Source organism: Hirundo rustica, chromosome 5, assembly GCF_015227805.2.
Source record: "Hirundo rustica isolate bHirRus1 chromosome 5, bHirRus1.pri.v3, whole genome shotgun sequence".
Lineage (NCBI taxonomy): Eukaryota > Metazoa > Chordata > Aves > Passeriformes > Hirundinidae > Hirundo > Hirundo rustica.
Genome location: NC_053454.1, coordinates 60,574,968 through 60,588,767, shown reverse-complemented (window position 1 = coordinate 60,588,767; position 13,800 = coordinate 60,574,968). Strand labels below are relative to the sequence as shown.

Here is a 13,800-nt window from a genome sequence, read left to right as displayed (position 1 = left end):
GTGCCGGGCAGTGCAATCCCTAGGAGCAACTCCTGGAATGGGGTACATTGTGGTGCAGAGGGAAGCTGACAGCTGGAAATCCAGTCAGGCTATGTTGATCTATGAGCATCTTCTAAGTGATGGGAAGTCCCAAATTACACCCAGCGGAGGAATATTCTGGAAAGAAGGTTCCTATGACTGAAGTTTGATATTCCATGCACAGCAGCCGTAGTCAGGATTGCTTCCTGTCCATAGGGGCAGTTGTGCTCAACCACTCTGGTCCCCATTCCCTGGAGCTCTCCACAGACCTTTGGAATTCCCTGGTGACAGGCAGCGGCTTTGTTTGAGGCGATGGAGGTCCTTGTGTAAGATACTGTGGCGGGGAAGGATGGATCCAGTAGTGACTTGCTGCAGCTGCATGGTGTGTCCTGCCAGGTGTTAAATGGGCAATGCTCAGGTCAGCAGATCTGTTTTGTCATTCCATGTTCCTGCAAGTTCAGGCTCTTGAGAAAGCAGCCAAGGTGCTGGCCTGGGAGCCACAGGCTGGCTTCAAGCACTTCTGGGCTGGGTAACCCCCACCTAGGAAAGGCCCTGGTTCAGGTGGTGCTTCCAGCTGAGCTGTCCTTTCCCTCCTTGAGCACATCCTTCCCTGGGACAGGGACACAGAAACAACTGTGGTGACCTGCCAGTCACCGGCCACCTTCCGGACAGGCCACCAGCCGGGTCTCAGCAGGGAGCTCTGCTGGAGCCACCACTGGCTGTCACCATGCTCTGCCACATCCCAAGGCACAATGCCAGGCAGGGGTCACCACGGGATGGGGGAAGCACCCCCTCTTTGGCTTGGAGCTTGAGGGCTCCTCATTGGGTGTGGCAGCCAGGCTCCAGATCCAAGGAAGCCGGATGGTCTCACCTACCCCATGGAAGGGCAAAGCCCCCCATGGGGGCAGACACCCATGGCTGGGGATCCCCTCTGTGTGTGCCCCCACAGCCAGCCTGGCTCTCCAGCCTGGCATAGGGCAGTTCTTGTCTACTGACCTAAATTGAGGCTGAGCAAAGAGAGCAAGCAGCTGCCCCACTGCTGCTGCTCTGTTTTCAGCACGGCTCGAGCTTCCCTAATCCCCTCGGATTTTGTATCTACCAAAACAGCTTGGGCCCATCAGTAAATTGCAGTGGCATATGGTCCAGGTTTATGAGTAATCTGGCACACACTGAAGGCAAGGAGGACGTCATCCTTCAGCAAATACAGAAAATATTGGGGGGGGGGTGGTATGACTGTATTTAATATAGTTGATGAGAAAGCTGTGAGAAATTTTTTACCTTTGAAGCCAGTCCTGTTTCAGCTTTGGCTGCTGGGAGAAGTCGCTGTGTAACAGAAGACAAATTATAGAAGTAACAGGGAAGTCTCAGTCCTCCAAAGGTTTTGTCACTTGAAGTGATTCCATAGGTATGTGAGGGGTTGGAGGGAAAAGCAGACAGCTGGTGCCATCAGCCACCCTGCATACAACCAGTGCCACATCAGCCACTTGGAATAGTCCTCATCCCCCCCCCTACAGGTGAAGTTCCTCTGGCTGGGGTAAATGCCAGAGGAACAGCTTCATCCCTGAAGAGAGAAGGGAAGTGCAGTTTTAGCAGGTCTGGGATGGTGGACACCTTGGTGGGCCTGACCTTGTTATAGTGGCAATGGATGTCCCAGCATGGTTTCCAGATGTTCTGTGAGGACACAAGAATCACCTTCCCATGTCAATGTACTCAGCACTGGCTCCATCAGGGCAATTCACCTCTGAGGAATGTCCAGGTCCTGGTCGAGGAACTCTGTGCAGGGCTGTCCTGGCAGGGAGATGAAGCTGTGAGTGGTTTGAGCTGCAGCAGCCAGTGGGATGGCCCTTCTGTAAGAGCTGGAGACATCCCTGGGAGCAGGGGATGGAAGAGACATCCCCTCAGCTGACATCCCCCAGAGACATCTGTGTCAGAACTGGGACATCTCTGGGACCAGAAGGACATGGAGATTGGAGGGGACTGTGTTGGGTAAAATGATGCAGCAGCATTGTGAAACCTTTTCCTTGGCCCCTGGTTGCTCTCTGTGGCTCAGACCAAATGCTGCTTTTCCCTCCAGCTGGGATGAGAGCTAACAGTTTCCCTTCTCTCCTCCCTGCTCAGCTGCTGTGGGCTCTGGATCCCCATCCTACAGAGGGCTTGAACTTCCTTTCACTCTTCCCAAAATTCATGTTTCCTCAGTATGTTTGGAAGTTCAGCTACAAGAACCTCACTCTCTCACAGCCTCCGTACACTGTGTAAGGCTTTGGCAACGCTATGTGTTTTCTTTGGTTGCTTAGGTGAGGCTGTGGCTGTGGCTGTGGCATTCAAGGAGGAGTCATCTCCAAGAGGAGGTGCATGTGTCCTGTCCTGTGATCTCGTCAGCAGCATGGAGAAAGAGAACACAGCTGGCTCTGAGTGCCACTCTTCTCTTGCTGACAACTGCCGCTTGGAAATAGCCCAAACTTCAAGGAAGGTTTTGCCTCTTTAATCCAAGAAAAGGCCTCCAACAGCTCACAAATAACTTAAACCTTGGGCTTTTAAAATTTTAAAACAGAACCTTTGGGACCGTATTTGTTCAAATCTTACCTCTCTTGGTAGCTCAGATTTTTAGCCCTTTGCTGCAAGCTTTGAAGCAAAACTGTGCAGTTTAAAAGGAGCTTTGCTTTTTAAGTGGGAACTGATTTTTTTAAGGCTGGGAATTGTGTGGTTTCTGTCTTTTTTGCATAGTCCAAATTTGCATTCTGGAAACTAAAGAAAATATCTCGTGTTAAAGGGTGGGATGCAGAGCACGTGGTCTCAGCAGCGAGATGGAGCAGGGTGCATTGTCCCAGTGGGCGTGGTGTCTTCTGTGGGACCATGCTGAGACATTCTGCCACTGCTGGGGCAAGTTGGTGGAGCCAGGAGCTAAAGTTTCCTGCAGTCCCTGGAAATCCAAGGGCATCTGCTCACAGTTCTTATTTTAAGTGTGTGTTGACAGGATCTTCATGTGTTCCATTGCTTTGCTGCTGGTGGCATGTGTGTGCTCAGATGGATCAGGACAAGTTCCCCTTGCCCCTCCAGGTCGCTCTAGTACAGCAAAGGCCCTTGTTGTCCCTGCCCTCCTCAGTGCCAGGGACGAGGGCATCCTGAGATCCTGCGACAGTCCATGCCTGGGAATGCCAAGCTGCATGTTATGCCTGGAAAACACATCCCACGGTGTCCCCTCGTGCTGCCACTGTCATGAGGGGGGGCATGGCTGGGATTTTCCAAAGCAGTTGGGGGAAGGGCTGAGCCCCACGTGCGCAGCAGTGCTGTGATCTGCAGTTCTCCTCTGCTTTCATGCACGTGGGACACCACCAGGTGATCTTTCCAGCTGTAATGACAGGGACATCGCCGGTGTTTCCTCTTCAAGATGTGGCAGTGAATGGTGGTGACTCAGAGTCTGCATTTGTAGCCGTGCTCAGGCGGTGTCCTGGTGTCTGTCTGCTGCCGCAGGACATGAGCTAGGCCCTGAGAGCTGAAGGAGTTAAACTGCTTCCAAATAGACCTCTTCATGCTAATAAAGTACCTTGGAGCTGGTCCAGCAGGCAGACACCTGGGTATTATCCAAGCATCTGACACCCCTAGTGAACCAGAGCCTGGATGAGCTTTGTACACTCTCAGAAATCTCGGAGAAGAAAGGATGCTTTCCATAGAAAATGGATTTTCAGGGCCAACTGAAGGACATGACTTTCAAGATCATTGCTTTAAAATAATTTCAGCTGCAGTTAATGTGAAGCAAAAAAGAAAAGAAAACCCAAGACAGTGAAAGGATAATTAATTCTGAGATGGAGCTGCAATTTGGAAGGGCTGCATTGTGAAGTGACCCTTTTCCAAATGATACTTGCACTGGCTCTTCTGGGAGAGCCCTTTGCAGTGAAATGTTGTGTTGTTTTACTTTTATACTGTACGTTTGATCTCCCCTGGTGTTACAGAGTGACCTTGAGTTCAGCCTTTCAGAGCAGGGCCCAGTGTAGTGAGGAGGTTTTGCAGGGAGCCCTGGCACAGGCTGGGCTGAGCAGAGCCCCCTGGGGCTAGCCCCCCTTTCCGTGTCATGGCAGGATGGCATCTGGCTGTTCCTGGGCTTATGGCGCCCTGCCATCGATCCTGCTTTGTTCCTCTCTTCTCCCCAAACCACCACAGCATGCACCCCCATCAAGTGAAGTTCTGCAGAACCCCTTTTTTGGACCATGGAGTATCCCTTTGGAGGGGCACGGTGTCCCTGCATCCAGGGTCTCACCCCACAGAGGTCTAAGGGAACTTGGGTCAATGGATCGCCCTCTCTGGCTCTGACCTCTTCCCACTGGTGTGTCTCCTCCATTCCTAGCACATGTTGTACTGAATTTCTCCAGAAGCTTAGAGATGCTTGTTATGAGGAGCTGTTCCAGGGACTGAAGCCTGTACAGAATATGATGTTTATTACTGGGCCATTCTGATATAATTTGAAAAATATCTATTTCTGGCCTACTTGCTCTTCCTCAGCTTACACAGAAACCAAATAAAAAGCGTTGAGGCCAGAGCTCTAATGAGATTCACATTTTGGACATCAGATCAGTACAATAATGCATTTCACACTGTTGTTTTCTAATTTGCCTAATCAAATAAAAGGAGATGAAGCATCACAGAGCCCAACCTCCCCATTCCAACAAGGCAGTGCTGAACCCATCACTTGGCGCTCAAATTAATTTTCCCCACACAGGTTGGCCAAAGCACATAATTTAATCAGCGTCTTGCAGCTCTGTCAGTAGACACTATCTATCCCAGGGGCTGGCAATCCCAGGCAGCTGTCCCAAGGAACCACAGAGTGTGTGGATGGCCTGGCGAGGTTTTGGGAAAGAGGGGAAGGTGTCTCGGGCTGCTGTAGTCTGTGCTGTCGCAGCAGGGTATTGAGCAGTCGGGTTCCGTGCTGTGTTAAATCCTGGGTAAATCCTTGCTCCAGTGCCACAGTTGGAGCAGATGGGTCTCCCTGTGTCCTCAGGAGATGGTCCAGGGAAGTGAGGGCAGTTGTTGGAGCTTGGGCAGGTGCTCGGGGCCAGGGTGGGGCTTGAGTTGATGCCAGCACCAGTGGTGTGGTCAGGGAGGAATTTCTGCACGACTTAGTCGTGTCTTGTTACATCCTGAAATGGGCAGGACTTGTGCTCCAGGTACCTCCGTATCCCTGAAGGCAGCTTAGAAACAACATGCTGTTTGGAACAAGTTTTCCTAAACGTCCTGCTGAGAGGTGGTGCTGGGAGATGGGAGCTCTTTGGGACTGCCCAATTCACCACCCAGAAAAAGCAGTTCAACTTAGAGAACTTGAATGCTGAGACCTGGCACCCCTTTCCTGGCTGTGGAGCAGACCTGTGGAGAACCTGTGGAGCAGACTGTGGAGAACCCCACAAATGCTGCAGGATTGGTGCCGTCGCAGATGCTTTTCTCCTACAATGTGTTGGAGAATTTAGCAGAATTTGAGATTGTGCTTTTAAAGGAGAACCAATCAATGGGTTGGGTTTGGGGTTTTGTCATAATTCATTGGGAGTCAGGAATGGCATTTTGGTGCTGTGGACATCAGAGCAGACCTAAAAATTGTACTAAAACTCCCAAAGTATAAAACCATGTCTGAGTTCTGTTTTTCCAGAGATTTGTCCTGGGCTTGGCTGTGCTCTAGAGCACATCCAGCTTTGCAGGTAGGGTTTTTGCCTCAGAAGGTGCGTTTGTTCCCATTCCCAGTGAGGATGGCTGTGGTTTGTTGCAGTGGGCCCCTGGGCCCTACTGGTACAGAGCTCCCCAGAAGGCAGCAGCAGCCACAGGCCTCAGCTGAGCAGTCCTGTGCATTCCTGATTGGGAAAATAAGTTAATTTACAAAATCAGGCAGAACAAGCAAATGAAAAAAAAAAAAAAAAAGTGTGAATTAAATAATACAATTTTGGTGACATGGAAATATCAAGCCTTACTTTTCTATGGGCTGTGGAGCCATTCCTGTAACACAGGAAGAACCATTTATGAGTTCACTGCTAAAACCCAAAAAAAGTTAGCAAGTAAAGGCAGTTTCTTGCATCTGAAGTCCCTCATTATTTAAAAAAAAAAATACTGCAGCACAAAATTTACAAGTGCATCACAAGGACCCACTTGCACTGTTAAACAGATGGCACCTATACAAGACCCAAAAATATATAACAATTTTAATTGAGCCAATGCAAAACAGATTTGTGAAATAAAATAGGACATGCCAGGTCTAATAAGGCTCTCCCTAGAAATTGTGGCATTAATTTTGTAAAGGCACAAGTACTCAGAAACTGCTCCTTAGCAAATGAAGCACTGCCTTGACTTGCTCACTGCAGCCTCTGAAGTTTCTGCTCAACACGCTGCCCCTGCTGTGGCTTTTTCTGGGAGTGCTGTGCCAACCCCATTGGCCACATGAGGCCATTTACCCGGTGTCTTACTCTGGTGGAGCTCTGTGGGCCAGAGCCCTGGCTCTTGGTAAGGACAGCGGCCAAGCCCCTCGCTTTGGCTGTCGGGAAGGGGACGTTGCTCTGGCCATACCTGAGTTTGGTGTCTGCAGCAGGTGGACTGGTACCTGTGCCCTTCCTGCTCCCAGGGCCACGCTGCGATGCCCATTTTGAATTCCCAGCAGTGCATAGAGGAGAGGTCAGAGACAGGTCACTGCAGAGCTGAGCTCCCAAATTTCCCTTCAGTGGCTCCTCTGGTGAAGGAGAAGTTCCCTAAGCTGAACTCTGAAGGCAGATGGTGCTGGTGGTGCCTTTGCTGCTTCCCAGTGAACTAAGGAAAATACCTGTCCTGCAGCAGAGCAGGATTTCTGTAGTCATGAGGCAGCACTCAATGACAGAGGATCAAATGTGGATTTTTCCCTCATTGATAGCACTGGGTTTCTTTCACCTTTCCCCACAGTCTGAATTGTGACCAATAAAAGAGCCAATTCTTCAACAGCTGGAAAGGGAGGTTTGGTCTGAAATGACCGTAATACAGAATCCCCAAGTTCCTCCTACACGTGCAGGATAAACAGCAGATAGAAAATCCTAAAACCTCCCCTACTTAGAACTTTCACCTTTGTTTTTCCCCTGGAATTTGTCAGCATGACTCAAAGCATGATGACATATTAAGGTGACAGCAGTGACCAGGGTGGTCTGATGTCACCACAGGTTTTGCAGAGGCCAGACACCTGTGTCCTGGGAGTTTTTGAGAATCCCAGGAAAGGGATGCAAACCCATGACCTGCATGAGGTGCCATAACTGAGAGGAGTCAAAGATAACCTTATCTTTGCACTAAACCTCAGCACCCCCAGGAGTGGGGATGCATCCCCGTGCAGGAGTGTTCCAGTGTGAAGAGGCTGAGTCAAGTGTGTAAAATAAACTGCAGCATGCAAAATGCAGAGTTGTGGTATCGCATTAGGGATGATCAGAATAAGAGGGATGTAGCATAGAAATTTCCTGCAGGGAAATCCCCAACAGGAATTAGTACCAGCCAGCCGGGGCTCTCCTGCAGTGCCTAGGGCTCGGGATGAGCCTGCATTGCAGCACTCAGAATTCCCTTCCATTTCACCTTAGATCAGCCTGACCTGCCTCCCTCAGGTTACACACAGCTGGTTCATGCCTGATGAATGCTGTAGTTCTCGTTAAATCAAAAAACTGAAAGGGAACACAGCAGAATTCATTTTTAGTTCATATTAACTCCAGCCAAGTCATTTCTGCTATTATCAAAATGTATGAAATAAACATAGCCTTGTTATATTGAGGATCTTCATATTCCCATGAATTCTCCTTTGCCTCACTGGTGAGAGGAGACCCTCAGAGTTGCTTGGTGGCATTGCTGGGCTCATTGTACACGGCTCTTTCAGGTTCTCTCAGGCATTCTGAGCACTCCTGCCAAGAAGTCTCATTTGTGTCATCTGAATCACTGGGTTTTATATCATCCTATGCCTTTTGCCCCCAAAATTTTTTGTGACGAACATTCCACACTGTGTAATAACTCTCAAGTATTATCTGCACCAAATTGCCACGTGTAACATGCTGTGATATTGTGCCAGTTAGAAGGGAAAATCCATGTAGAGACCCAAAATGCGGTTTGGGATCAGCCTTTCTGTGAAGAACTGCTCATTTCATGGTTTTCAACGGACACACGCAAAAAGGACAAAAATGGTCAGTGGATTTCTACTTCTGTGTCTTAGTTGGTTACACATATTCTTTGAGAGGCAAGAGATAAATGTGAGGGAAAAACCCTCTTCACCTGCATGTTGTCTTGTTACACAGTGCCACTCAGAACATGAGCCAGCACTCCAGTGGTACCTTGGAATGTGTCATGTGTACATGGAAAATAGAGGAAAAGTAAGAGGGAGACGATTGTGTTTTAACCTAGCATGTGCTGAGCTTGGTGCTTCCGGCTGTGCTGCCTCAGCACCTTGAGGAGCAGTGCAGGACCTCACCTGTGTCTTGGCACACCTGCCCAGTGTTGGCTCTCGGTCTTGCATTGAGCTGGAGACTGCACAGAGATTTCGTCAGGGGCTTCAGCTCAGCCAAGGGCTTGCTGGTTGGGCTCTGTGGGTCAGTCGTCCCTAGCCCAGGGCCAATGCCACCCAAGCTGTGGTTGTGCAGCGACAGGGCGTCGCTGCGGGCACTTAGGAGTTCTGGTTGCGTGGCTGATGCTTCACAAGGCATGGGCAGCATCCTTGTGGTGTTTGAAGGGTTCTCCCTGGCCGTGGGCATCTGGGACCTCAGGGTGCAGCTGTGGCAGCTTTCCCAGCCACGCTGTGCATGGGAAAGTGGGATGCCTCTGGAAGTCAGTACCATGGGTCACCATGGCCCTGGAGAACAGAGGTCTGAGCTGTAGGAATGATGGGGAGGCTCCGGGGGAGGAGAAGATGGAAATAATGACTGAAACTTAGATAATAATTTTATTTATAGTCTAATGTGCAGACTGTTGATGGTGAGGCTACCAGTGACATAAATAAACTCAAGCAGAAGATGTAAGCGAGTGGATAAATGTAAAGGCATCTTTGGGCAGTGCCACGGATTTGGACGTGGACCAAGAGAATTATTTCAGTCCCTTGCGATTCCAATGAAGAGCACAAAGGAGATAATTAGCCCAGGATGCTCCGCATTGCTCTTTCCATCTTGCACACATTCATGCCCACCAAATGTGAAATGTTCGCCTTTTCCCCTCCAACGTGATGGTTGTTGAACTTATTTTTAGTGTCATTTGATAAGCCTCCCTGCTCGCAGAGAGACATCCCACTGACCCAGCCACTGGTCATTGTCTATACCAGTTCCCATCAAAGCGGGCGCGCTTTGTCAGGTTTCGACTCGAATATCCATTCTGCCTCTGAAGTACAGTATCGAAAGTGACTGGATCATTTGAGCCTTTTTCTTCAGCTGCTCCCTCCTTCCTCCCCCACAGTGTTTCCGCTCACGCTAACATAATTTGGCATCGTCGACGTGACACGACACTGGTTTTTCTAAAAAATTATAATACATACATCGTCGATGTTTGGTGATGGCCGGCGCTTCCATAAATTTAATTTCTGAATTGATGGAAAGAGGTCTTTCCCACTGCGGAATCGTGCCCAACAGTCGGCGCCCCCTCCGCCACTGAGGAACGCACATACAGTAATAGGTCATTCAATGTCAAAAGGCATAAAAAAGATGAGCAAAATCTTCACAGGCTGCTGCTTGCTGTTGCCTTTAATTATATTAATTAAACTTTGAAATTCTCATGCAAAGAGAGTTGCTGGCTTGTGACGCTGAAGAGCCCTTGGAGATTTGCGGGGGGGAAAAAACCCTGAGATACCAGCTTAGTGGCTACTGCTTTTTTTTAATCTAAAAAAGAAACACACAAGCCTACGACTGCTAGGTATGTTTATAGATGATGATGTTTTATGCGCTGCTGAACTGTGAATGCAGGGAAGGGGAAAAAAAACCACCAGCCACAGTGTCAAGGTCTTGAAGCATCAGTCCCTCCAACTCGGCTCGAGATCTCTGCTTACAGGCTGTCTTCCCGCGGAATAACGCTCTAGTAATTCCTTCCTGTCCCGGGTGCATAATGAAAGAAAGGTGTCTTCAAAAACTAAAGGGCAAAGTCTTGCTTGCTACTGATACCTCGAGGCATCCTTGTCTACATTTTGTCATGCGTGTGCACTTTTCAGTGTTAGAGTGACAAGATTTCCAGTCAGAAGGTTCCCGTAAGGCACGACGGAGGGAGCTGGCGAGGGTTGGGGATGTGACATGGCTCTGAGGCACTCGGCTCTGCGCCTGCTTAGCCTGGTGGGAATTGTTATCCTGTGCCCGTGGCGAGTAGTCCCTGTGTAAATACCATGTGCCTCCGCTGCAGCTGAGGAACGCTGCGTCGCCGCTAAAAGCACATTGCGTCCTGAGAATCTGTAGTCCTTAAAAAACAGCAAATAATAAAAATAGAAAAGCATTCTCATCTTTGGTGTCTGTGCTGTCCCTTTGGTGTCGCACAGAGCCAGGCACACATGGCTGTGCTGCTCTCCGGGGCATGGGCAGAGCACCAGTGCGCAGTTGGAATGCGGGCTCCCGGAGCAGGGATGCGGGAACCTGCGGAGCTCGGGCTGGAAGACGGTCCAAAGGATGCGAGGAAGGGCTCGGTTCTCTCAGCTGGGTAGGACAGTGGCAATGTGGCTGTCTCTCCTCCTGGTATCTTCTTCTCCTCCTCTACTGAGAGGGAACTCGGGTGAAGTTGATACAGCGGCCCTGAGGGAAGAGAGAAGCTGTTACTGGTGGAGTAGCACACAGACAGAGGTTGCTGGATGCTAGAAGGAGGCTGTAATTGAAATTCAGATGTTTGGGAAAATAACAAACCCATGAAAAACCTTTTAAGGATTAATGGAAAATACCCAGAGTGAGGCACCGCATTTGCCTTACAAATGCAGGCTCTAGGCAAACGCGAGGACACGGGCGACACATTCCGACACTCCCAGGCCTTCTGTGAGCATAATTCACAAATTCTGGCAAGCTGCAGTGAGCAAACCCAAACCCATCTGACCGTGGGAAGCGAAGAGCACAGGGAAGGCAGATCCTGCCCCCAAATTTTCCCTGAGCCAGGTCCTCACGTGGATAGATGTGACTGTTAGTTAGCAGAGCTACTGCTGATCTGAAACTGCATTTTATTAGCAATAACACTAGCTCTGCATCTACAGATTCTGTACTTAAAATCTGTAAACTGCTGTGCACAGAAGGAAAAGAGGTTTCTTGTGATGCCACATCCATAAAGGGGTCCAGGTGAATCCTGACAGCTTTCAGGGTAGCAGAATGAAACAAATCCAACAGCAAAATGTTAAACCTTTTTTATTTACTTGGAGCTCATTTAAATGCCTGAACTCCCAGAGGGTCATGGGGTGTTGGAGTAGGGTGTGCTGCCTCAAAGCGGCTCTCTGGTACAGCAGCAATTCCTTCCCTTTGGTCACGGGCATCTGTCAAGGATAGTGCCACATGAACAGTGCTGGCTTTGGAGCAGGCAGCACTGCTTGTGCTCTGAATCCTTATTTCTGCTTTAAGAGATGCACTGTTGGAGGGAAAGTACTGCTTTCTGCTCAAACCTGGGAGATTATGGAATTGCCAAATGAAATTTGGGATGGGTTTCATATTCCTGTCATTCATTTCGTTTGATCTCCAGTTTTTCTGTGTATCAAGGAGGGTGATGGCACAGAGTTATCTGGCATGACTCAGGCAGGTCTTGGCTGGCACGAGAGGGGCAGTGTTCCCATCAGTGGGTTTTCTAGTCTTTCAGTTCTGGTTCTGTCAGGTGTTTAAGAAACATAAAGCCGGTGAAAAGGTGGGGATAGGAACTGTAGGAACTTCTGGCTGCCATCATCTGTATTATAAATATAGAAGAGATGCAGAGAGATAAATCATGGAATACTTTAGGCTGGAAAAGCTCTTAGGATCACCCAGTCCAACCATTCCTTCATCACTGTCAAGGCCACCACCATGTTCCCAAGTGCCATATCCAACATGGCTTTTCTGCCAGAATGAGTGGTTCTAGGCAGAGCAGGGAGAGAGGACAACCTTAAACAAGCACTGCCCTTTCTGGTTCCCTACTCATCTCCCACATCTCTGTCCCCAGCTTATTTATTCCATGACTCATGGAGAAGGGAGGAGAGAAAGAAGTTGTGTGGTCAGGCAGACTCTTGCCTGTGTCACTGGCAGGGAAAACACCCTGACCTGGGGCATCTCAGAGCCCTAAGAAATACCAGCTCTCTAAACACTGTCAGCATCAGATGGTAACATGCAATAACAAACACAGTGTCAGTTTAAGTGGGAAGTTCAACCATTTGCATTCTAGATGGACAAACTGAGGCAGGCAGAACATAAAAGGCTGATGTTCCCTTGTTAGGGATTTACCACTTCAGATCAGTATGAGCTGCAGGTTTTCATTACTAGAAACTCAGTGATGTGACCAGCAGCACTGTCTTCTGCAAACTGGCGTGGAGAAAAAGCTGCAGACTCACGGAAATCCTTCCTCGAAAGGCATCCAAAATCTCCCATGCAGCAATATCTGTGTCATCACCGAGACCAGCTTTTAGAAACAGAATATTAAATTCTTCTTCAGATTAATCTGACCTTTATGGAAAGAACTATTTACAGAAGTGGAAGCTCTATTTACTAAACCTTAGTCTCACCAGTCTGGTTTTGGACTTCCCAATTAAAACTTGTATTTTCCATGTAACCAATTCCACCAATGCATTCCCATCCTGGTGGCATTGCCAGGATACCCTAGTGTGGGGAATTACTGTTACACTCATGTCCCTGTGCTCAATTAAACCATCAGTCCAACCAATTTGAGTTCTGACGTACCATGCCTTGTAAATCACTGGCTCATAAACCTTAACAATACCAACATGTAGTCAGTATGAAATTGCACTAAATTAGTGGTTTAGCACTAGAGTAATTAAAAAATGAGTTATGCATGCATTTGGTGATCTTTGTAGGGAATATGAGATCTGTCTCCATGCACCAGATCCAATACGAAAAACCTCACCCTTTATGCTCACAGATGCACCAGAGGTACTGCAGGGGAAGAATGTGGCAGGTCTTCAACAGCAGCAAAAAAGAGGAAAGAGATCTATGGCAAGGGGATTCCTTCCTAAGAAGGAATTCTTTTATATTACATCAAAACCATTTCTTTAGTTGTTGAATTTCTTGCGGCGTCTAAGTTACAAGACAAGGTGGAAAAATTTCTCACAGGGCATGGGATCTCAGGGGTGGTGCTCACACCAAACCCCTGGTTAGAGCCTCACCTGGCAATGCCCAAAACAAGGCACCAAGAGGGGCCTGTAGGAGCAGCTCTCTCCCTCATGTTCCTCTCCAAGCCTGTAAGGCTTTGTGGGCAGTACTGGGGGTAAGGGGGGAGAAGAGATCACTTCAGGACAGTGTCCACCTTGGACCTGGAGCTTGGCCACTGACGGTGGTGAGCCAAGTGTGACGAGCATTTTGAGGTGTCTGTGTGTGTGAGCAGATACATGCTGCTGTCCTGCGATCCCAGCAGAATTCTGGGGTCCAGCAGGGCTAGTAGAACACGGCAAGGGCTCCTCTGGAGCTCTTCCAATGTTCATCTTCAACGTTCATCAGGAATTCAGAAAGGGCAGGTGATGCAGGCTGCATCTGGGATGGGATGTGACCACACTGAGCCTCCAGGCTGAGCTGCTTTGCCTGGTCTCAAGTGCATGTCCTTGCATGTTTCCTTTAGCGTGCCAAGTAGTTGTATCCATGGGAAAAGCTTCCACAGATGGCACTACTGATGTTCTCAGCATCTGGC

At 48.9% G+C, this 13,800-nt stretch overlaps 1 protein-coding gene and 1 long non-coding RNA gene across 2 annotated transcripts in view; one reads left to right on the top strand and one right to left on the bottom strand.

The window, feature by feature from the left end:
• LOC120752667 (uncharacterized) overlaps positions 1–13,800 on the top strand; it is a 58,277-nt gene that overhangs the window by 15,718 nt on the left and 28,759 nt on the right. The gene's annotated exons all lie outside the window — the stretch shown is intronic.
• ANTXR2 (ANTXR cell adhesion molecule 2) overlaps positions 8,908–13,800 on the bottom strand; it is a 77,415-nt gene continuing 72,522 nt past the window's right edge. The window contains exon 17 of the mRNA XM_040064098.2: positions 8,908–10,736. Within this exon, the coding sequence (XP_039920032.1) occupies positions 10,698–10,736 (39 nt within the window). The 3' untranslated portion in view covers positions 8,908–10,697. The remainder of the gene's footprint in view (positions 10,737–13,800) is intronic.